The sequence below is a fragment of the Dermacentor silvarum genome, chromosome 8 (genome assembly GCF_013339745.2).
Source record: "Dermacentor silvarum isolate Dsil-2018 chromosome 8, BIME_Dsil_1.4, whole genome shotgun sequence".
Lineage (NCBI taxonomy): Eukaryota > Metazoa > Arthropoda > Arachnida > Ixodida > Ixodidae > Dermacentor > Dermacentor silvarum.
In genome coordinates this window covers 74,557,861-74,582,774 of record NC_051161.1, presented here as the reverse complement: position 1 = coordinate 74,582,774, position 24,914 = coordinate 74,557,861, and the positions used below count along the sequence as shown (strand labels likewise).

The window sequence follows — 24,914 nt, the reverse complement described above, 5'->3', positions numbered from 1 at the left end:
CTGGGTAGCTGATTCAGTTATTAGACCAGCGGAGCGTCGTCGTCCCTTCTGCCCTTGTCAGTGCCTTCAGCTGGAAACCTTTCTTGCTACGTATGTGCAACCAACGAACTCAGGCAAACACTGTTTTCAGTTTTCATCTCCTTCGGTTTGTACAACCCCATCGTGGGTATGAGGCATGCTTTCAAGTCGATAGCAGCAGCAACAGGGAACGAGGCGTGGCTTTGGCTATAATGTGATTCGGTGTATTGTGGCGGTAGAATGGCTGGTGCGGAGCAGCTGGGCTTGACAAAAAAACAACTATGGGAGGCAGAACATTCGGAGCCGCCACCTAGATACCCGGTTTGCACTGCATACCATCACCATGTCCCGTCTTCGCTAGCACTACTGCGCGCCGAACTCAGGCAGTGCCTGAGTTCTGACATGTCTACAGGTACTATAACCTTTTGCACGGTTCATCGTTTTCGCAGCCCCCGGACTTTTCTCCGGCCCCTTCGGTGAATTCGGAGAAGAACAAACGCTTGGCCTCCGGCCTTTGTGAGCAGCGCAGAAACTTAAGCGGGTCCTGTTTCAACGTTACTCCGCCCGAGGATTCAAGATTTGATGATAGGTACCATCGCCAAGTCGACAAGGTGCCTGACGTCAACTATGGTGAGCTCGCTTCGTGTCACGTACGTGACTTGACGGCATTTATGTACAGAAGGGCCGACAGCTCAATCCCGTATATCGGCTACGCTTACCGTGTCCATTTTCTTGACGGAAAGAACAAAACTATATGCCCAATGCTCGCGTTCAATTGAAGCGTCAGCCAGTGTTGCCAACTGGGAAAAATAAACGCTAATTGAGACCCCAAAAATCTCTATTACCCGTGATACCAGCTAGCAAAATTCGCTAAAAACGTGCTAAAGACAGACAACAATCAGAGCCACGTTCAAAATATGTTTTCTTGCGTCTACGTAAAACACTGTTAAAAAATTACCTTGGACAGAAACACGTTTCTTTTCAACGAAAATAGAACAAAAGATATAAATAAACTATGCTATTGAGCGCTTTTTTGTGTGACTGTTAAATGCGGAAACGTATTGCGAAATGAAACTAAAAAAATATGTTTCCGTGAACTACAATCACTGGCCAGAATACAGAATTAACTATCGCATAGTTATCAAAATACAGAAAAAATACTCTTTCATCTTGGTATGTTCACGCATCCTCTGTGTATTTGTTCGCTGGCGTGGCTGGGTCTAGGGGGGGTGCCATCGCTGACCTTGTTGACCTTCATCATGCCGATCTTGTGAACAACGTGTTCAGGCAGCGTGTAACTGAAGCAGCACTTATCGTTACTTCGGAGACCAGCCCGCACAGTAGGGATGGAAGAAAGACGAAGTAGAAATGCGAAGCACACTGTATGTGGGTGATGTTAATAATTTCCGCTTACTTCCAAAGGGGCATGCATAAGCTGCATGTTTGAGACACGTGAAGCGCAAATTATTGAAAATTTTGTTTTTGTACCACAAAAAAAGCCACCATTACAAGAAAACCGCTAAAAAGAACTTCCAGGTGTCTATAGCTATCGCCTAAGAGACTCGAAGGCTTCTTATTCTTCTTCTTTCTGGGGTTTTACGTGCAAAAACCAGTTCTGATTATGAGGCACGCCGTAGTGGAGGGCTCCGGATTAATTTTGATCACCTGGGTTTCTTTAACGTGCACTACAACGCAAGCACACAGGCGTTTTTGCATTTCGCGAAGGCATTGTAAAGCCTACTGTAACTCACCCTAATCCACCCTCATCAACCTTAATCCTCCTTCATCCACCTTAATCGACTTTATACCACCCTAATACTCCTTAATCCACCTTAATCGACCTTAATCCACTTTAATACACCTTAACCTTGCTAATCCACCTTAATCTTCCTTAATCCACCTTAATCTCATTACTAATCAATAATTATTTAACTTTTATAATCATTAATAATATCTTATGCATGGCTGGACATGCTCTGGTTCGCTTCTGGGCTTTCTTGGGTCGCGTAACTTTCTGTACCTCACAACGCGACCTTGAAACATAGAGATCATCACCTTTAAAACGAAATTTTTAAAATTTCTTTTAGAGGTGATGATCTGAAAAAAAAAAGATGTGAAAAAAAGAACCTTTTCCCGCCAGGCAGGACAAAAAAACCGTTAAATTTGGAGGAAGAACCGCTAAATTTGCAACGCTGGCGTCAACCTTCCGAAGTGACGCCACGCCACGTGACGCATAGGCCTGCGTGCCTGCGCGTCGGAGGACGCCTGCGCCAACGCGGCGCAGCCAATTCGCCGCTGTGCCACAGGTCAGGCATAGGTCCAGCGGGTGCCGTACACATTTAGGCCTAAATTCCTTTCATGCCATTTTATACATTCATTATCCGTTGGGTCAAATGGCCAAATGGCCAATCAAATGGCTATCCGATCCCGACAGCGATCGCAAGGAGAAAAATGAAAAGCATTCTTACGATACCACGCCATGTAAACGCGTCGGCAGTCGACCATGCTATATATGATTGCCATGACTGCCAGTGCATCGGAAGATGGTGCTGGCTGGGCCAGTACCATAGGTTGTTGGATTTCGAGTAATTCATCTTGTTTGAGCAGGAATATTTAATGTAGAGGAGCATATAACTTTATCATTCTCTGTTGTTGCAATTATTGCTGTTTTATGCGTTTTGTATTGTCATAGTCTCTGCATTGCTGTAAACACACTAGGGGGCTTGCATGCAAATGTTGTTCGTACAGATTTCCTAATACATCCCTTTATACATTGCCCTTAGGAGTCCGTAATAAGTTATATTAAAGCTAAATACCTGCAATAAGTGCCACGATTAGACAGTACCGGCCGTGATTAGACGGTGTTGCGCTTACGTGTTATTTATTAGCTACAGTAGCAATTGATAACGTATGTCATCTAGTGTACTGCTAGTTCACTTCCTTCATTTTTTTTTTTTTTTTGCGGTGCTGTACTGCCAGCTGGTTACACTCTTGACTACATGTCGAAGCTGACCTGTGAACTGTCGCTTACATCGCTATGAAATTTCCGCGCAGATCTCTCCTACTTTCCGACCGACCTACATGTTTCTAAAATAGCAAAGAAGACCAGAAAGACGCGCAAAGGTACCAGGGTTTCTGATGCCCTTGCCACTGAAATTGACATACAGAAAGAACTGCAGGTATGTCGCAACGGGCTCTTCATATTATTTCTGATCAAATTTGACAATACTCAAGTAGCATAAATACTTGCCTTTACGTGCCTCGACCGGCGCGTGAGTAACGCTAAACTTTCCTAAGATGAGCGTGTTGCACTTTTGTCCTGGGTCATTGAGCATGCAACAGCTGGGATAATCAGTTACAGCAGTGTTGATAGGAGGCTTTGTTGAATTGCAAATTTCGTCTAAATCTCCAGGATAGTGACATAGTGAACAATGACATTGTTTAGACGAACAGCAAGTGTGTTAAAATGAACCTAAGTAGGTAATACAAATTTAAATTGCGCGCTCGGCACACCTGTTGCTCTTGGCATCCTTCTGGTGGCCTCATCGCAAAAGTGACTATGGTCCTCTCTTTGTTTTGCGGTGACAACGGCCCGCTGTGCTATTCCACTGCACAGGTATAGCCATAAAAAATAACGGAAGGCCCATATATTGGAAAAGAGTACTCGTCACAGCGTCCCTCACCGTGTGAAAGGCGCGCGGTAATTTCTAGTCACCTTGGCCATCCTTAATTGGAGCAGAGTTGAGTGGAAAATGGCGGATGACAGGGAGCACATCGAGGTCATGGCTCGGACGAACCAAACACTGCTTGAATGCGCAACATTGAAAAGAGTGAACGCTGTGTCATCTTGCCGCGAAGATATTAAATGGCCCTGGGACCGTGTCATTAAATTTGATCAATAGAGTTAACAGCGATGACGGTTGCTGGCGTAAATCGCAGAGCCTACCAAATGCTATGTTCGTTTGTACGCGGAACGTTTGGGAACGCTGTAATCACGCCTCGTAAGCGGACATGTCACGCGGTATTTTTTATTTTATTTCGCGAGCATCTGCAGTAAGCGGAAACAAACTAATACTTATTAGATAGACAGTTAGAAACTGTTCAGTCGAACGTTTTGCAAACCGCTCTACAATTTCTCATTGAATTTTTTTGCCTAACTTCGTTGCTTCAGAAGTTGGTTCACTAATCTTGACTAATTACGCAATTAAGCAGAATATAAAAAAATAGCGTGACTTACTCCATACAACAGTCAGCAACAAGCATTTGGTCGCGTCGTCTTAGAGTGCATCGACATATTTTTAAACTCTGGCTAAAGGTAGCTGGGACACCCTGTATGTGTTATGTTGACATCAAAATGTCCTAGTTTATTTGTGTGCGGTTCGTTACAGGCTCAGAAAGAGAGAGAGCTAATGTAGTGATAATGATGATGAGGAGGAAGACGAAGCGTTTGAACAGAAGAGCAAAGAAGATGAGGATGACATTGAGGAGGAAGATGATTCGGATGAGGAAGCGGAGCTGGATGAGGTAGGGTATTCATAACTGCCTACAACAGAACAGTATAGCAATGGCTACTCTTTGCCATTCTCTTTGTTACACATCTGTGTTGTGCTACAGGAAGTTATCAAACACTGCCAATCAGCTTGACTTTTTATAGATGGCTTGCACTGACGCAATATTGGCGAACTAGGCGCAATATTGGAAAACTATCACGGTGAGAATTAAGCTTCGTCCGTTGGGGTCTCGCGGTGCTCCAACACTCTCCGGTGGGGCCAGGAGTTTCTCCTAAGCGTTCCTTCTTCCTTGGAAACAGGTTACCCGCGGCAGTGCATATGATACACTTGCGCCATCCGAGGCGCCATATTGGAGAACTATCAAAGTGAGGCGGGGTCCATGACGTCAAGTGTAAGCTATCTATACGAATGAGGTAAAGTGTTGTTGCTTCTCTTCAGAGTCAGCGTCAGCACACATTCTGGCAGTGCTACATCCGTACGTACTGATTTGTTGCTTTGCTCTCTTACCATAGATGATTGTCTATGTCGCTGCCATTCATGCTGTTACGGGGCTGATGCTGATGCGGCACGATTAGCTACACTTGTCGTGGTGGAATTCAAACTAGCGACAAAGGGAAGACAGCTAGATTAAAATGGAACAAAAATCCTGAGATTTGTATACAAATGCGTAAGCATTTCTGGTTTCAGCTGTTACTTCGCTTTTGCTTACTTGCTTTTCTTTGCTTATGCCTATCTACCCATCGCTTTTCCGGTGTCAAAGGATGCTTACTCATTAGTAGACAATTCTCAGAATTCCTGAAGAATTTTTTGCTTATTATAACTATCCTGCTTAGACCATATCATGACGTTATTATTATTATTATTATTATTATTATTATTATTATTATTATTATTATTATTATTATTATTATTATTATTATTATTATTATTATTATTGTAGTCAAGAATTCGACGAAAGTTCGTCTGGTCAGGTAACATGATGAGGAAGAAGATGCGGTCACTGACCAAGTCAAAGTAATACACAGAGACGTTTCGGGACCCGTACGGGTTCCTTGTTCACACTAAGCAGGCAAGAGCCGTAAGTCGCTTTATATACTAAAATGTGACGTAATGAGCGGGTGTAGCTGGCAGGGAGATTGCCATCTGTCCTGTTGATAGTGTCCTCCGTGGTCTGAATAAACACTGATTCTAATAGTAGTCTTGTGGCCGGATTCTTCTCCTTGGCTATTATAGTGGCGTTATCCCAATTGATGCAGTGACCGTGATTATCGGCGTGCTCTGCCAGTGCGTTCGACGCTTTCTTGTTGTTGCAGACGTCCCTCCGATGTTCCTTTAATCTTCTGGTGAAGTTGCCAGTTTCGCCGATGTAACTGCAGCTGCAGTCTGCGCATGGTATATTGTAGACAACACCAGGGTAGCTCTTGCTGGCTAATCGATCTTTCAAGTTAACAAGCTGATTTCTCAGTTTGTTGGAGGGCATGTGCGCAACGCGAAGGTCATACCTTGAAAAGATACGGCTTAGAGCTTCGCTGACCCCAGGAACATATGGAACGCCGGCGCGTCTTCGGAACGACTTGCCCTGGGATGGCCTGGGATGGAGGACACGATCTTCATTAGTCTTAATAAATTTCTTTGGGTACCCGTTCGTCATTAATTCGCGATGGATTGTCTGAAGTTCTTTCCTGATTTCGTCGTCACTTGAACAGATGCGTGTTGCCCGCGTCACCAGAGAAGAAACAACGGATTGCTTGTGACAAGCTGGGTGGCACGAATTAAAATTTAGGTAGTGTCCGGTATGCGTCGCTTTCCTGTGCACAGCAAACGAGAGCTTATTTCCGGTTCGGCCCACCTGGACGTCGAGGAAGGAAAGGCTGCTGTCGCACTTGTATTCTGCGGTAAACTGTATTGCTGCCTCTATCGAGTTGAGAACACGCAGGAGCCGTGGGGCATCATTCTTATTTAGGATGCAGAAGCAGTCGTCCACGTAGCGGACGAATATCTTGGGCGCGGGAGCGAAGTCGGCAAGGGCCTTCTGTTCAACTAGCTCCATGACCAAATTGGCCGTAGTAACGGAGATGGAAGCCCCCATGGCAGTTCCGTGGATCTGCTTATAACACTGCTTGCGGTAGGTGAAATACGTGTTGCTTAGGCAAAATTGTAGCAGCTCGCAGACGTCCTGTACCTCCAAAGGTGTGCGCTCTGCGAGCGTTTCGTCCGCCAGCAGGACCTTCGTGCACGCCGCTACGGCCAAGTCGACAGGCACGGAAGTGAAGAGCGCTCTGACGTCGAAGGAAACCATCACGTCTTCTTCATCCAGGGAAATGTCGCGCACTTTTTCCACGAAAGCTGACGAATTGGCAATGTGCGTTGCTGTTTTTCCGGCGAGTGGGCCCAACACTTGGTGTAGGTAACCCGAAAGTCGGTGCAGCGGCGACCTTGTGAAGTCGACGATGGGCCGTAGCGGAACGCCTGGCTTGTGTACTTTGGGCAGGCCGTAAATTGCAGGTGCAGACCCATTGGTACACAGGAGGCTATAGTAAAGGTGCTTGTGCTGCGGCGGCACGAACTTAAAAACATTGGAGAGTAGCTTCTGCAGTTTCGTTTGAAGGCTTGCCGTGGGATCTTTTTGTATGGTTACGTAAGTATCCCCGTCCAAAAGCAAATCCGTCATCTTCTGATCGTACTCACTTCTGTTGAGTATTACGACGGCATTTCCCTTGTCCGCAGGAAGTATGGCAATGGAGAGGTTGTTTCGGAGGCCCTTGACGACGTCTTTCTCAGCCGGTGAAGGCCGGGCTTGAGGGTCGCGTGTCCGCCACTTGGACAGAACACCGATAGCGCGGGTACGAGCTTCGTCTCTTACTTCGGAAGGAAGCTGTGCGACGGCTCGCTCCACGGCGCAGACCATTCTCGTCGGGTTGGGTGAGGCACCAGAATCCCTTGCGTAGAACGGCAGCTTCAGAAGCAGTAAGCTTGTACGAGGACAAGTTGAGAAGGGCAGCTTTAGTTTGGGCGGGCTGCTGCGGCCTGAGTGCGTCCAATTTGCTTTTTTGCGACTGTCTGCAATTGCGTTCCCTTAGCGTCGCCATGAAATTGGCGTGAAGCTGTACGTCGGGGAAGTCCGTAGCAATGACGTGTTCGAGCTGACGCCTTGCGAAGACTGTCATCCGTGATGACAGTCTTCTTTTATTGCTGCCAAAGAAATTTATTAAGACTAATGAAGATCGTGTCCTCCATCCCAGGCCATCCCAGGGCAAGTCGTTCCGAAGACGCGCCGGCGTTCCATATGTTCCTGGGGTCAGCAAGCTCTAAGCCGTATCTTTTCAAGGTATGACCTTCGCGTTGCGCACATGCCCTCCAACAAACTGAGAAATCAGCTTGTTAACGTGAAAGATCGATTAGCCAGCAAGAGCTACCCTGGTGTTGTCTACAATATACCATGCGCAGACTGCAGCTGCAGTTACATCGGCGAAACTGGCAACTTCACCAGAAGATTAAAGGAACATCGGAGGGACGTCTGCAACAACAAGAAAGCGTCGAACGCACTGGCAGAGCACGCCAATAATCACGGTCATTGCATCAATTGGGATAACGCCACTATAATAGCCAAGGAGAAGAATCCGGCCACAAGACTACTATTAGAATCAGTGTTTATTCAGACCACGGAGGACACTATCAACAGGACAGATGGCAATCTCCCTGCCAGCTACACCCGCTAATTACGTCACATTTTAGTATAAAAAGCGACTTACGGCTCTTGCCTGCTTAGTGTGAACAAGGAACCCGTACGGGTCCCGAAACGTCTCTGTGTATTACTTTGACTTGGTCAGTGACCGCATCTTCTTCCTTATTATTATTATTATTATTATTATTATTATTATTATTATTATTATTATTATTATTATTATTATTATTTGATTTGTAAACATATACACAGGAAAGAGAAAGCGAGAAGCAGGGCTGGCAACTGCCAGCAGAAGGGGCACAACGCCTGCCTACTCTTCAGAAAGGAGGAGACAAACATAGAAATGAAAGACAGGAAGGAGGCGAGGAAAGAAAGAGCCGTCCCAAACACAATTACATTCCATATAATCCCGTGATGACAGTCTTCTTTTATTGCTGCCTACTGTACAATTTTATTTTTGTGAATCAGACAAGCTGAATTTCTTCTGTGGAGGCTGGCAACCTGCTTCTCCTTCACTTTGAATGTATCGCTGTTTCCGTGTCGCCGTAGCCGCTTGTTCTTCATCTCCGTCATCTTATTTCCTTGTCATCTGTGCTAATTCGAGTACACAGTATTGCCTTTTTATTTATTTTCTTTATATGTTACGACGTGAGCGCGGTGGCGTTAGCCATTGTTTTTCTTTTTTTTCTTTTAAGGCGACCAATCATCTAGTATTACACTATTATCACATCTGTTATATTCTATCCCAACTATTATATTCTAATTTTTATACTCCGCAATCCCAAAGCAGGCTTCTTTGCACGCGCGCCAGTGATGCGGGGAAGTAAGCTTTCAAGGCGCATGACGAAAATGGTTCTCTCTTTCCTTTTTTTTTTTTTCCCCCCATTACGTACTTATCGATTCAAAGCCTACAAATCATCTACATTTACGCTATTATACCGATTAAATGTCTGAAGTTCGACAATTATGCATTTATTTTGCAGATAAAGGGTGTGACACTTTTCGCGTTACAGACAGATTTTGCTGGGGTACTCGCCAAAGAATGCTTACGCATTAAAAAAAAAAAAGCATCATAACTGTTGCAAAATCTAGGCAAATAAGTAATATTTTCAGCTCCTAAATGCAAAGACTAAGTTACATCTTCTAATGAAATGTGCACTGCGCTATAGACTGAATGTCTACAATAAGCCAATGTCTACAATAACACCAATGCAAATAAAGCTCTTCCACGCTGATCGAAAATAAGCATGGCCGATAGGGTGCAATAGGCTGACATCTACGCATTAAGAAGCAATGTGCAAGCATTCATGCTTTAATTTAGCCGGAATTAGTAGTAAAAGGTAGACTGTACTGTACCTGCTAATGTGGCTCATCTTCTCTGTGTTTGAAACTTTGCAGACTATTATGTTCGTGATGCTATATTGCACACTCCTTTTGTTTTCTAGGCCACGGACTATGTTCATAACTATTATGATGATGATGCCCTTAGTGAGGACAACTCGGATGAAGGTGCCACCTACTAAGACATTATTGTGCGCAAAGGTCTACTGTGGTTTCCGAGTGCGCAGCACAATCCCAAAAGCAAGCACTAATAAATTTATAATGTTACTTTATGAAGCATCGTGCATATATAGTGCATATTAGAGCACTGCACGGGCTCGGGCTTGCCCGGGCCCAGCCCGGCCCACGGGCCGGGCCTGGTAGGGCAGTTCTTTCACGGGCTCGGGCCGGACTCGGGCCGCGCTCGGGCCTGACTCAGGCCGGGCACGGCATTTGCTTTTTGACCCGGGCCCGGGTCGGGCTTGGGTTTTTTGACGCGGGCCGGGCTCGGACTTTCTGGTGGTGTGCATGTAACGTGCAGCAAGTTATCCTCGCGCGTCACGACTCTGAAAAACCTGTTGCCCCGGCGCAGCTGCAAGCTAGCAGTGCTGCCCCTGTGTACTTCCCGTTTCTTCTTCCGTCGTATTTTGCGCTGTTTGAAGAGAATATCAAAGTCCAGAAATACCGAAGTCGCTCAAACCAAATGATGCCATTATATTCCTTACCTAAATCAGTGTAATTAATGCTTTCAGCGCGGTGTAAGCGCGTTCGCGACTTGCTGATTCTTCAAAGGCGAATTGGTAAAACGATGACTGATAAGATAATTCGTCACGCGGCTGAAATATGGCACTGCGTCCATCCATGATTGCACGCATGTTCTCAACCGGTCGCCTATAGAAGCAGCGCATTACGCTGCACCATGGAAGAACGAGAAACTTTCTTTCTCCATTTACTCCATCCATGCGCTGCGCTAACGACCGGTCGTGGCTGCGCTTCGGCTAGAGTGTACTAGAATACGGTTGAATGGGACGAGCGGCTGAGGCGGCGCATGCTTTGCAGTGAGGCGCCCGACGTGGAAAAATACTGTGGCGGCACTGCGATATAAGTGGATTGGGCTGCATCAAGGTCGCGCCGTTGGAAACTGCTGGCAATACTGCTCGTCAGGGTCATTCGTACTATATACTTCGCGCGCTAGTATTTGTGTAAAGACCGCTCAAATGGTGTTCATACTTGCATATAACACGTATTTATGCTTTGAGAATAAATTCCTTTCATTCTCTTTATTATTTTTTTTTAATGCCACTCGGTGATCTTTTTCAGTCTCGGGCCGGGTTCGGGCCGGGCTTGGGCCTAAGGTAAAGGTTAACGTAGATTATTTCTCGGGCCCGGGTCTCGCCATAAAACTTTTCGTCAGGCTCGGGCGGGCAGCCCAACGTAAAAACGGGCCCGGGCTGAAAAAATCTGCCCGTGCAGAGCTAGCTGCATATTAAGTATTTTTTTCGGACAGGTTATCTGCAGTTCTGGGAACACCCGGGCTGCCAGTCAAACTTTTATATAACGAACGCTGATACAACGAAATGTCAGATACAAATAAGCATATATAACATTGTCACGACAGTATCTATACGTGTAAAGAATACGTGTGATATTTTCTAATGAAAACAGATTTTTTAAAATAGGTTTTAATCGATGTAATGATGATTTCTTCGCTGTTCATTCTTTCAGCATGGCGGACACTATATGGTCGAGTAGCCATCGCTCTCCGTTCATAATTAACACATATTCACTAATGAAAGGTTTAAGTACTGGTTTTAACGCCCATGCTGCAATGACAGTATTGGAGGAGGACACCGCAGGATGCAAAATCAATTTACTTGATTTTAAGAACGCCATCCATTGTCGAGATATTCGTCGACGAAAAGTTGACACCTCCGATACCGAAACAGGACGAGAAACGTCGAGCGTTTGTACTGCAAGCGACGGTAGGTCGCCGAGACATAATCTTCGCGAGATAAGTGGCGCGCACAGGCGGTCAACCAGTTGACGTAAGGAAACCAAAAGAAGCGGGAAGCGAACAGTTTCCTACAATAACCACTAGAGGGACCTCTGGCACTGCGATCGTTCAGCCACCATGGGAATGATGGGAAGTACGTATGGATTTGTCTGATCTTCGTTTGGGGATTCAGTTGATCTTGTGGCTTCGTTTGTTAGGCATTATCTGCGCCATAATTGGATTAAATGTCAAAGGAATTTATACTTTTCTTAATGCAGAAGCTAATAATACTTTGCAAGCAGCACAATCGCTGCTAATTGCAGTGGTTGCCCTCGTCCATGCGTCCGTGGCGTAATGGTTTCCATATCGGGCTTTTTATGCTAGAGGTCTTCTGTTCGAATCCAGCTGTCGGACAATTTTAATAATGTTTATTGAATTATTTGCAACGCAGTATTTTCTTTAAAAAATCATCCGCTTGCAAAGTCACGAAGCCATTTAAAGCCAAAAGGACGAAGCTTAGGCAAATCCGTGTACTACCCACCATTGTATAATCTCACTATCAGGGAGGGAGCAGTCTACCTGAATGGAGCAGTATTTTCTTTATTTGGGGTGGTGCTAGGCTGCGCTGCGCAACACCCCAACGACCGCCGCTTCGCGTCGGCGACCAGCACCGCGGCGTCCGCCGCGGCACCGGGGCACAACCAACCGCGCCGCCAAACAGAGAGGGAAAGAATGATGATACGTCATCGAGGCGAGGTCCCGCCACTACACGGATTTGTTGTGAAAACAGTCGCACCCCCCCACCATCCCCATGCTTGGCTGAACTGCCGTGCTTGCAGCTCCCGTCGACACTAGCGCCACAGTTGCCTCTAGTGATTATTGTATGAAACTATGGCGGGAAGCACACCTGGGCAGCCTTTCGTGCGCCCAATTTCGGTATCGGAGTGTTACATCACGCCGTAAACAACTGCGACGTATTCGTCAGCCGTCGCACACGCTGATGCGCCAGAACGAGCAGCATACGAATTGAGCGGTTCCTGTGGAGCAGTGCAGCAGTAAATGCTTCCGACATTGGCACACACTTCAAGTGCTTCGCTGGTGCCGTCGTTAGCGCTAGCGCAGAATTTACCTTGGTGACGTCTGCGGAGGGCATTGGCGGCACCACTACGTGGCGTTCGTTGTAAAGCAACAAATCAGCCGGAGGGGACGCCTAAATTTCTTCGCTGTACAGGTAAGTTCGTTGTAGTGGTCTTCGTAGTAGAGGCGTTCACAATTTATTTGAAAGATGGGACTTAATTCGGCCGGGACTCAATCCTTCGTTTACGTACAGGCCATTTTGCTGGTCATTTCATTTACAGGATCTCCATCACTATTGCCTACGTTAACATTCGCGTGGTTTCCGCCCAGCTGGCTTTGAAGACGTCGTCGGTCGTGATTTACAATGACATGCCCCTCTTCCACACAACGCGTGCACTCCCAACTGGACGTTATGCGCCGTGTAGCCCGCGTTTTACATTACCAGCGCTATTACCGACGCCAGCACATCCACCCACGGTTACGTTGTCGTACTTTCACAGTCCCCTATAGCTAGAGTTCAGCGCGAACTGCTTCCTACTACTGATCCTACGATAGCAGAGCTGCATGCCCTGGCTGCAGATTTGCGCCATCCACCTCCAATCATATTTACCGATTCGATGGACGCTTGTCGCAAACTTCCTCCCCACCTTGCCTCTCTCATAAGCACATTCTTTACTCATACCTGCGGAGGTTCTGTGGATTCCTGGTCATGCGGGATTGTTGGGGAATGAACGGGCTAACCAGCTCGCCTTGAAGCTTTACGCCAGGCTCCCGTCATCCCCGAACCAACTCCGCACACTTCACTCTACAAACCGTACAGCCTTGAACCCAATCGTCTCAGGCGCGTATTTCCCCCTCTCCATCCGGCACTCCCGCGTGCTCATGGCGTTCGACTGCGGCAGGCGCCAGTCCAACTCTGCTCTCTCCAACCCGCCCACACATTATCCGTGCTTTCGCAGATGAACCTCTACCTGTCTGCCCTTCTTGTGGAGGTTACCCTATAACTCGCAACACATGTGGCACTGTCCCCCAGCTGTTTCTTCATCCAATCCTTCCTTGTGCACTCCACCCCTTTACCACATCGGCTACGCAGATGACACAAGCCACCTGGTTACCGGCACGCGAGTTCCTAGTGGAGTTCATCAACGCTGCGTTGAAAGATTGCACCTGCGAGGCCTTGGACTGGGGGCCTCCACCAGCTCCACTTTAAATAAAGTGTTCATCTCTCTCTCCTCGATGCATGAAAAGCCCTCAGTTGCGAGCGCCGCGGTGCGGAGGAGCGTGCCATGCCCACCACAGAACTTGGAATGGGACGGCAGGAGCAAAGCTGCCAGCGCGTGCAATCTCGGAAGCGGTGTCCAGGCTTGAAGCGAAAGAGGTTCTCTTTACGGCATGCGCTGCAAAGCTGCCTCGTAATTCTCAAATCGTCGTGATTCCGCCAGGCACAAGTCCCAAAAAGAAAAACAGACCTTGAAAACAGTCAAGTGGCTTACCCGTCGCAGAGGAGCAACTCCGCGCACAAGTGACTGCACCTTTCGGAGAGGCCCGCTACGCACAAACACTCACCTTCTTCAACCTCCGGGTCGCTTGAAAGGCTCCGACAGGTAGCACAGTTTCCGAGGACAGCGCAGGAAGCCGGGGCGAACGAAGCCCGGTCGCGCTGGGTCGGGACCGGTGAAGCCGGGACGTGGCCCGGCGCTCGATCCGCAGTGCCCGGCGAGAGCTCCCCGTACTGTACCGCTCCAATCAGCCCGTAGCCTCGCGCCAATCTCGCGTGACCCGCGCAACAATCACGCGCACACTTGCGCTTTTCGGCTCCGCACGCCGAACACCCCCAAGCACCGGTTTCGAAGACCGCGCACTTTTTATTGATACTCATTATTACAGACGCAATGACACAATTATACCAACACCACATAATGCCAGGCCACTTTTTTATTTTCAGCTTACAGTTAAATATTCACAGTAGAGGTATAAATGCCAGACCATAAAAAGGATTACGTAGCTTCCCGGATCTTGGTCTATAATGTGCGATGTGCATTCACCTGGTCCTTGACTCCTTGGTGCATATAAGCAATCTACTCTAGAAAGCAGGTCATCCTGCCATAAGATTTTGCTTGGTCGCTTCGATTACTGATCCTGTGCGGGTGAAAGTTAAACTCTCTTCTATGCGCGGCCTTCGCAACCGGATTAGCCATGACACAATCCGACCTAGCCCTCAATAGAACATGACGGCCTAACATAATTATTACTTCCCGGCAGCGACTTTCGGAATCATTGCCACAATTTAAAAATTTAGCCGTTATCCACTCAGGGTATAATGTCACATTGTACTAACGGTGAAGAATCAGCAACAAAACTGCGGGTAACGTAGACGAACTGTTTATTGGGCGAACTTGTACTAAAGAAACACATGTGACACTGGAAAGCACAACGATAGCGGCGAGCACAGTCGTCGATGCGGCCGCCGCAGCCGGGACTTGATCCCGCGACCTCGTGCTTAGCAGCGCGACACCACAGCCGCTAATTAAACCACCGTGACTCGTCGTATACATTCCAGCGTAACCACTGGTACTCGCGTGCGTTCTAGAATGTACTACAAGCACTATTCGCATTGTACATGCAATCTCACACAAGGTTCGGCGACAACATTGACAACAGATACAATCGGCTACAACGTTCAATAAAGTTCCGATACAGGAAAGGCGCGTCTTGCGCGGCGCGATAACATTTAACATTTGTTAGCCGGTGAAATACAATCACATGCAGGCTAAAGATAAACGAGAACGCGTGTCAACAAACCAATTTCTCAGGACCGCGCGCACACTGGACAAGAACAAGCAAGCACTAGTACAGTCAAAGAACACATGTTGTAGCTTTTCCGATACAGGGCACAGACCACAATAATGCACTCACCACGGTACATGGCTAAACAGAGAGAACTTCTGCATGAAACATGAAAAATAAATTTTAATGTGGGTCGAAATGGAGCATCTACGCAAGCGCTTGAAAACGCCTGAAGCAACGCCAGCGTTGTCCACATTGGCTACGTTTACAGGAACCCGACACGAGCGGTTCGAGTCAGAAATCGGGCTGACCGAGCCTGACATGACCGCGTTTGAACTCGCTTCTCAGATAGTCCGGGCAACGACGGCACCCAGCGTCCAGCCGAGACATCAACGCGTTGGAACTAGGCTTCCGGTTCCCGTAGCCATCTGCAACATCTCTATTAAGGCGAAAGCCTTAGGTGTCTATGTTGGCAGCGACCTTGGCGAACCAGCGCCGTAACGAAAAATGGCCGACGTCGCAAAGAGTTAAAAAAAAAAAAGAAACACGTAACACTAGGATCGATTGACGTCACATTTCTCAGGGAGCGTTCTGTAAACAAAGTAACTTCGTGGCTTTGAAACGCAAATTCGGTACATTTGAGTCTGGGTGGGATTCGAACCCGGGCCTCCGAGGCGCGAGACGAGCCGGCTTCCCTGAAGCCACGACTACCCCGCGGTTCTAGCTTACTAAAGGTGAGCCTAGTGCGTGCGTGATTGCACACGTCACAGAGACGCACGTGTCACTGCTCGCGCGTTCGTCGTCTTCTTTCACAGCTGGCTCCGATGCCGCTTATCATGCCAGCGTTCCCCTACTGCCCCTCCCTTTGCGAAGGCGCTCACGGCACTTGCCGACTACCGGCGGTAGGTGCAGCGATTTCAGTGTTCTGCCGCGCGCTCCGATGGACGAACCTTCGACGGAGACGGTACAAAAAAAAAAAGAAAAAAAAAGTGTTAGACGTTCGTAAAGCGTGAAGGCGAAAGCGTGATTGCACACTTGGCACACACTTGCCACAATTCTTAATAAACGTATCTTAATCGTGACAAAAAGTGTGCCAGGAGTACAATCAGGCTTTCGCCCCAACGTTTTACAATCGCGTAACGCTTGATTTTTTCATGATTCGGGGTTGCACTGCACAGTGCTTGTCATATCAATCCCGCTCCTGGCGCATAAATCGCGACGTCTCAGTAGTACCGCGCAAGTCTCGGCGCTGGCTGGGCCGACCCGTCCGAGTTACATGCACGGTGCAAACGAGTCGGGCCGGGTCAACCTACCCCATGCACTCAGTCCGACTCGACACTTCCGAGCTCGACTTGGCAAGAATTTCTGAAGCGAAGCCATTCTTTACGCACCTCCGATATGTATCAGCGAGCAACGCGGCTGGCATCGGAGTCCCGAAGTGGCCATACGACGGTGACCACGGCGCGGGTTGGAGAGAGACAACCGACGCCGGCCTCTGTCGCCGGGCCGGTTCCAGCGACGTAGAAGTCGACTCGACCAAATTCTGCCGCATTCATATAAACGCCCTGATGTGATACAGGGGTGGGGGTATAGCATATCCACAGTATACCAATGGAGCTGCTTCCATTTTACCTTGCTTAGGTATTCCCAAGAGAACTTATCGCGAACAAATTGAAGCACCTCTGCTAGTTCCTTCTAAAATCGGAATTTACTGCGAGGGGCTATTCTCGTCAGGGGCAGACAAGTCTTCCCATGCGCGAAAGAGATTCTATAACAAATGGGTAGGGGGTGTGCGAATAGTGATTTTTGAGACCGATTCAAATACAAATTGAATAGTGCCAGAAGCCAATAAAATATTGAATACTTTTCGTATACTGAACAGCCGTTATTACAATATAAAATGATGTTCACATCCTAGTATTCTTAAAGTTAGCAAGTTTCTGTCATCTGTCATTACATAGTATGCTATGAAGTATTGTTAATTAAAAGCACAGATGGAGCATTAGGAGTAAGAAGTAGTTTCTTCGCAGGCACAGGAATCTTCAGAGTGTGAGTGATCGCTGTATAGCCTGTAAAGTATGGCTACTTAAGCGACGTGGCCTTCTCCACTATGCAAGTTCTCATGTTTTATGTCTGTACTATAGCGTGAAAACTTACAGTACTTTTGCTTCAAATTTATGTTTATTGGGTGCAGTGGACATCTTGAAGTATTTGAAAGATATTTGACTCTTCGATTCGAAGACAGAATAGAATAGGACGCTATTCAATTCTTTATTCGCACACCCTTACAAATTGGTTTTGCTGATCAAGGAAAAACGAAAACCTCCACAGGTCCAGCACCGCATTTAGCAGGACTAAGAAACAAGTTAGTGCACCTCATTTTCTCAAAACAGGAGCCTCAAGGAATATGGCAACAACCCTGTTTACCTTCGCAACGTCTTGCCATGCATGGGACTACTCGCACTGCATACCATACGCTGGGAAAGAACACTGCGTTGCAAACGAAACTCCTATTTACGACTAGAAATACAAACTCCTGCTATGCCATGGGCAATATTTGGCTCAGAGATTACTTAACGTAACTCCATCTTGACCTGTAGCGAAGTGAAATTTCCAAAGTGACACTACTAAGTGCTTATCAATTGACACCGGCCCACAGTATTCCAAGAAACACTTCCGAAGTGTGTGTGACGATGCTTCAAGCCAGGCCCAATAAGATTTGGAAAAATTGGCACTTGCCCCAGACACATCACAGAAAACCTGCAGCTGGCTTATAACTTTGTGGATTTCAGCAGCTGATGAGCAGATTACAGTAACATCATCAGCATAAGCCAATGCCATTATCTTTGTCCCTGCAATTGGTATTCCTCATATGGTGGTGTCGTTTAGAATAAGCCTAAGCACTGGTCCCAGAAGTGCGTACAGCACCAGGAACATGGGGACTTTGCTGTAGGACTGAAGAGCACACCGGAACAGCTGCACTGACTGGGCCATGAAATAATAATTGCGTGTTAGTATCATTAGAACAGATTCTTATCCGCTTGGTGATGCGGTGTTCAATGCTAACATATTCTAAAAGCGAGAAAAAAAAAAAAATTAATGGGAAACACGGTTCAAACGCTCGGCTACGATCTACCTGCACGACTGCCAGTGCATGTTCTGTCATCTCAGCTGCTTCACTGCATCATTTAAAGTCGAACCCGACGACAGATCTCTTTTTCAGACATACAAGCGACGCTGTCCTACTACATAATTAAGTGCAAGTTCCAATCTTCTGTGACCAGCATCTTGGCGAAAATTTTGTAATCTGTGGTGAGCAGGCTTATAGGTTGAGCATGTCAAACATGGATTCTGTCGCTTGCATTTTTTTGGTATTCCCACTGTCAAAGCTGGCCACATGGAGGAAGGCAGCAGCCCTCTTCTAGGCACGTCCCGAAACACTTCATGCTACATTTCCTGTTGATCCAATTCTGTCCATACCAATTTGTCTAGTGATCATTTTACGGGCACCTGCAGGGACTTTTGGCACATTAGTACACATTTGCTTTAGCGGTGTTTCGTTAACAATTGATTTTTAATTACAGAACCCTTTAAACCCTTCCAGCAGGCTGTTTTCAATTTTACGCTGATAAGTCACAGTTGTTTCGTCCTTGCAGTAAACTGAGATCAAGGTATGCTTAGCTTGCACATATACTTTTGTTTCACATGGTTCTTTCTCTCTTTCTAGTGCCGGTATTCTGCTTCATACCAAAGCTCCACGGTATTTTCCTTCCACGAGTATAGACAAGCATCCTTTGCAGTTTTTTATTTCACCTGCAAAGAGAACCAGGCACATACAATACACTCCTCAATGATCAGCTGGCGTAGGCATTTCATGAGATTTCTTTGCTTGTTCGTTCTTTCTGTAGCTTTATTTTGCCTGTGGCATTGAAGCAGTAACTAAAAGTCTGTTTGAAGTTTCCCATTTCACTGCAGAGATTGCTCCGCTCTTTCCGACATTTTCAATTTCACCATGAAATTCTAGAGCAAAGCCTTCGCCTAGTATGCTGTCATACAGCTTCCATTTCTTCCTGGTATCTGATGCACGATTTGGCTTCTTACAACCAATTTTGGTTGTAACAAAACTGTGATCTGAAAAGGCAACAGGGATGATGTCGTATGCTGCCTTTTCATCTTCGAGATTGCTGGACACATACTCTGTCTAGTGTGTAACCAGGAGAAGGGGAGCAAGCAAAATCGACGACATTGATGAGATCACAGGAAGCAACTTTCTCGGTTCAACTTTGCTGCAATCTTGTCCCAAAGTCAATGAGCAATCTTTTTAATTTAGAACGCAGCTAAAGTATCCTGCTTAAGTTATTCTTATTCACAAGTCTAGGTACTGTTGGAGTCTCGAAAAGATTTTCTTTTGTTTGGTTGGTTCACTTGGTGCGTAAATAGAAATAAATTGGTACAATTTTCATTCAGTAATGCATCAACTGAACATGTTCAAGCTGCTTAGCCTCTCTCCAATTCCACAAAAAAAGAAGAAAAATTAAATGTAGCAACGCGAAGCCCAGTGTATTCACACATGCGATGCCATCGAGGTGCTTGCGGTCAAGTTGAGCCTGTAACATGTGTTTCAGGGCAACATGGGGCATCTAAATGAGGGTGTTTCTCCGGCATTTGTGCTAACACTTCTTGCATCTGTGGCACCTCCTGAAGTGAGATGGGCACGTGGCGATCTTTCGGGTAGCCATGGCTCCAACAGCAAGAGTTATCAGTCTGATTCACGGCAATCCTTGTCTCTAGACAAGGCGCAAGTTTTCCTCTTGGCTGTATACTAACCATAATGTTTAACTAAAACGGTCCAGTTATGGTTAAACTCCAGAGCAAGAAAATAATGATTTGAATCAAGTTCATGTGCATAACCAAAGAATAATTACAGGAAAATAGCATAAATTTATTTTGTACAAAACCTTGATGCTGCTGCCAAGCTGCACATAAAGATTATGTGTGTTGCTCTTCAGGCCACAGATTATGGAGATACAGCACCAATGCTGGAATGAATGTGAAGAGCTTTAATGAGAGTGGGAGGGAGGACAATTTATTGAAGTGCAGTGAGTCCTCTGGACTGCTACTCTGCTCAGAAGGAAAGGGAATAGAAGGAAAATCAGAGTGAGAAGTGATGAGAATCGACAGACTAGCCTGCTAATCTGCTCAGAAGGAAAGGCAATAGAAGGAAGATTGGAGAGTGAGGAGTGATGATGAGAATCGACAGACAGTAGGGTGCGGTTATATACACGTTCATGTTCGAAGGGTGCATTCACAGCCCGGAATCTAGCCCTGTGTTAACTTAACATTCTAAGAGAGCCTTGATGGCTTCCCTCATTGACATGTCTGGCCAAGGACCTAGTAACCCTTTTTCACTCAATGGCCTGTTCCTAATTAGCAATAACAGAGAGGTCAATGCATGCCGCTCACAGTTACACTGGGGCAAGCAACAAGTATCTGCTACACTGTCTGGCGAACCTGTAGCGTAAGTGCAACATCTAGTTTGCCCCCGATGCGATATGCTGAAACCCATACTAACGGTGCTGCTACTTCTAAAATCACTGGTAGATGGTGTGTATTTACAAATGGGGTGGCATACTTGAGCCACAAGTGCAGGCGATGCATGAATGAAAAGCTCCACAAAAGGTGGCCAACCTGAATTAAAACTTCCTTCTTTTTGGTTTCGCTCCGGAGTGAAAAAAATTGCTACATTTTGGTTCAGTGCCGGCTAGGGCAAAAATAACGTTTGATACCTTGATACCAACGCCTTCTTGTCTCTTCGGATCTTTCTTCAGGATCTCGGATACTGCATTCACGAAGTCGCTTTCCTAGGATGTGAGTCTGATCCCTTATGTTTGGTACAAGGTTTCTGGCTTGCTGATGAGATTGCCTGAAAGAATCCTCCTCTTCCGATGACTCTGGTAAGGAAATTGTTATTGAGGCTTGAACGCCGCCGTCTCCTCCGAGCGCTCCTTCCTGTCCAGCACTAGAAAGTAGCATCTGTTTCTTTTTGGGAGGCTCAGAAGTCACTTCACCTTTCGTTTCTATGGGCTGAGCTTGCGTCGCATACGGCGAATGGTCATCCTCGATCGGACTATCTTCGGCGACAGCGTAGGTGTTCGTGATAGCTGCGTACGTTTTAACACAGTCTTCTGTTGCGTGCCCGCATTTTCCACATACTTCGCAACGGGGAACCTTGCGCTCCTGGCAGATGTGTCCTGCTAATTTGAGCAGAGGAGCTCGGCCGGGCACTGCAAGGAGGGCTACGCTGGAACCAACTCTGATTCGGCGAGGTAGAGTGTCCACCGTACAGCCAGGATGTAGGATCATACGTACAGACCTACTTGTAGACTGAACACTAAGGCAATTTTCATGAGACCACATGCCGCCTGAAATGTCATGCACGATCCCGTATCTTCCGAGCGATCTGCAAATCGCTTCATTGGGCACACAACCGGGGACCCAGTTAAGCCTGATCACTATCGTCTCGTTAGGGTCGATTACCAAGCAAGGTTCTTCTTTGATATATAGTTCCCGTGTGTCTACCAACCTTTGCTTCATTTGCAGCGAACTAAGAGTAGCAAGCCAGACGTGTCTGTACTGAAACAGTCCACAGGCCTTCAGCTCGCGGATCTCATGGAGAACGCCGACACTCTTGAATTCTTTGGCGAAGTCGTCAGTACGATACGGTACTCGTTCTACGCCACAGTGCAGAAACACTGAGTTTATGAATGCTCTTCCTGTAGGCAGAGGTGGCAACACAACCTCGTAACTCAGTGAAAACCATGGTGAAAACGGAACGCTAACTTTGGAGCGTACGGAGCTCATGTTTCGAGACCGGAAATTATCTCTAGAGTGTTGATTTCGATGATGATCTCCATGCTCCATCCCACGATTTGAGTAGGTCGTGCTCCCACGACGGGATGTTCTAATTATACAGTTACTATACTGACTCTGACTCTAGAGGACACGTTACATAGAGTTAATAGTTATATTAACTCTATGGTACAAGCCAACCTAACGGTGTATCGGCCAAGAAGCAACGGTAGATTTAAAATAAATAACACAAGAAAGTTGTCACATTGCGTAACACGGGTATCCGCGCGTCAATTTCCTTTATGTGAAAGCTTCTCTTCGCATAGATTTCAAAATGTGTAACTGTGACATTTACAAAAGTAGCGGTCTACCACTTCAAGTACTTAACTCAGGAGCACACTTGTATTATTTTCGGGATACCAGGGGGAAACTGGCTCTCAGCAGAGGCAGCAAGCCAAGCGTGAGCAAGTTACGATCCAAGCCATGTCAAGGATTTGCTGTCGTTCTTTTGGGTTTTGTGCCTTGTGTATGCGACCGTGGTTAGGATAGCACCAGTTCAAACCTTTTAAACTTTAGTTCGACTACCTTTGAACCTTTATTTATATCCGCTGCGGTTATACTAGAAATATTAGTATAGTTCTGTCAGGTGTCGTGATGGAGGCTGACGAGGATCCGGACATCATTGAAGTTATGCAACGAAAACCTGAGCATCCGGTCGGTGACATCGTTGTGTACGAAGTGCACGATAGTGACTCCGAGTGTTCCGATGGTGCTGATGAATCTTCAGTCCTTATCGACGACTCATCTGCTATTGCCAATGATCCCTCTGTCCTGGAGATTGTGGACTCCGTGAGTAACATGTGTTGCCTTTTCCGTTTGTGAAGTGCAGCGTCTGTTCACCCCGTTTTTGACAAGCTGGAAACTTGCCTTGTCGTTTTTTAGTGAACTTACAGCGTGGTCTGCCGTTACACATTTTTTGCTCGGGGGACTCCTTGCTCATGTCAGGCGCCGCCATGTTCTTGGACGCGCACATGACGCCGCGCTGCCTCCTTCCTATCGCAAGCAAAGCAAAAGTTCCATGGGCGCAGCCGTGTTATTTAACTTTGGCGGGTATCTGCTGATTGAACTAAGATAAGCTGAATGGGGAAGGACCACGCGGCTGCCACAGTCCAAAAAGCAAGAGTCCCCGGCTCTTTGAAAAGTTGTGTTGATAGTAATGACGTGGTGTTTAACCCATTATGACCCATAATAAAACTACCGGTGCGATTTTCATCAAAATTTATAAATTGTGAAAAAATGACACAAGTATCACGTCTGCAAACAGAATCTTTGAGAAATATCCATTGGTTCTCAAGTTACAATGGTGTGCTACACTGGGTGCATGAGGTTTCAATGGCCAATGCACTTGTCATTGCGCTCCTACCTCCTTGTCAGAAATCTTTGGAAGCACCCTTTTTCGTGGCACAAAGTGACCATGCACTTCTCACATCTCCGTGATGCTCGGGCGTGACAAGAGCTGCATCGCAGCTGCTTTGCTATTTTACGGGGTAGGAACCGTGACTATCCGCCATGAGCGTCCAAGCACACATATAGTACCACCCAGCAAGCACGGCAACGACCACCCCGACATCGCGAGTGCGGCTAAGGTGTCCTCAATAATGTTATTGCGATAAAGCCATTTTGGCGGAATATTGTTGCAGACTTTGCTAACCTACAATAACTGCAGACATCTTTCACGGTGAAAGTATCAGTGTTGTCGTCGTTGCCTTCCTGCTCATCCGTATCTCCAGCAGGTTCTAGCGACACAATCACAATATCAATGTCTTCTTCTATGTTTTCTGCACGTTCAACTGCGTCCAGAACATCGCTCAAGCGCCAAAATGTATTTGTTTTGAAGAAAAACTCTGTATTCATGCTGGAACACTATTGAAAAAAAAAGTGCTGATTTGTAATTGCTATCACCCGGTGTACTATATCTAGTGCACCAAACTTTGAATGCTTGTTTTGTTCGTTGAAATAAAGCCGCAGATTCGACTGTTTGTTTCTAACACTCTCAACTTATGTAGTAAACACCGTAAAAAGGACAATGCAAATATATAAAGCAGGTGAGCAGAAATAAATGAAAAGCGAGTACTTACCCCAGTTCGTCATGAGTGCAGTTTTGCTGGAATTGGCTCGCAGTTATTACATATGGATGAAACAATAGATTCTACCCTGTGTTAGGTTGTGTATACGCACCCTCCGGGTACAAGAAACAGAAATAACTAAAAGGAAATATTCAGCTCTTCAACAGGTAGAGATGCGAAACCAAGTGTACTAGTTCTAATACAGTGGGTGCTAATGGGTTAAGTGCTCCACTGATTTTCTAGTGGGCTAAAGAAATGAGGTGAGTAGATTGTTTTGATACTCTGTGTTGCTATTAGAAAATTTATAACCTGTATCCTAGATCCATGCACATGCATGTTAAATGCACACCTCGAGCATGCAACCTTCACCACAAAAGTACATTTGCATTTTCCTTCGGACTTGTAAAAACAGCCTTTTTATTCCACATAGGATGAAGAACCAGGGAACACACAGCTGTCAGGCATTGTGACGTCCATGTAAGTGTAGTTCGTGAAATTTTTATATGTCTAATTGGTCTGTTTACAGTGCACTACAAAATTTGTAGAGG

At 46.4% G+C, this 24,914-nt stretch overlaps 4 protein-coding genes across 5 annotated transcripts in view; 2 read left to right on the top strand and 2 right to left on the bottom strand.

Moving 5' to 3' along the window:
• Positions 1-203: 203 nt before the first annotated feature.
• Positions 204-9,795, top strand: LOC125947588 (uncharacterized). Its single transcript, XM_049672667.1, has 5 exons — positions 204-339; positions 468-648; positions 3,073-3,197; positions 4,407-4,542; positions 9,660-9,795. Exons 1-4 carry the CDS (start codon positions 259-261, stop codon positions 4,431-4,433), a joined length of 414 nt encoding a protein of 137 aa, XP_049528624.1. The 5' UTR covers positions 204-258; the 3' UTR covers positions 4,434-4,542; positions 9,660-9,795.
• On the bottom strand, positions 4,737-7,437 carry LOC125947669 (uncharacterized). The gene is made up of 2 exons (XM_049672883.1): positions 6,379-7,437; positions 4,737-4,817 (listed from the first exon to the last, which is right to left on the bottom strand). The coding sequence occupies exons 1-2, from the start codon at positions 7,435-7,437 to the stop codon at positions 4,737-4,739; spliced, it is 1,140 nt and encodes a 379-aa protein (XP_049528840.1).
• Positions 9,796-14,580: 4,785 nt separating the features above from the next.
• Positions 14,581-22,461, bottom strand: LOC125947587 (uncharacterized). The gene is made up of 2 exons (XM_049672664.1): positions 21,178-22,461; positions 14,581-20,430 (listed from the first exon to the last, which is right to left on the bottom strand). The coding sequence occupies exons 1-2, from the start codon at positions 22,310-22,312 to the stop codon at positions 20,381-20,383; spliced, it is 1,185 nt and encodes a 394-aa protein (XP_049528621.1). The 5' UTR covers positions 22,313-22,461; the 3' UTR covers positions 14,581-20,380.
• A 238-nt stretch (positions 22,462-22,699) lies between these two features.
• LOC119461461 (tyrosyl-DNA phosphodiesterase 2) overlaps positions 22,700-24,914 on the top strand; it is a 43,657-nt gene continuing 41,442 nt past the window's right edge. The window contains exons 1-2 of one of the 2 annotated variants that reach the window (XM_037722780.2): positions 22,703-23,089; positions 24,797-24,843. In XM_037722780.2, coding sequence (XP_037578708.1) covers positions 22,895-23,089; positions 24,797-24,843 — 242 coding nt within the window. In that variant the 5' untranslated portion in view covers positions 22,703-22,894. Of the gene's footprint in view, positions 23,090-24,796; positions 24,844-24,914 lie in introns of both variants that reach the window. The other variant, XM_049672665.1, reaches the window with a different exon arrangement.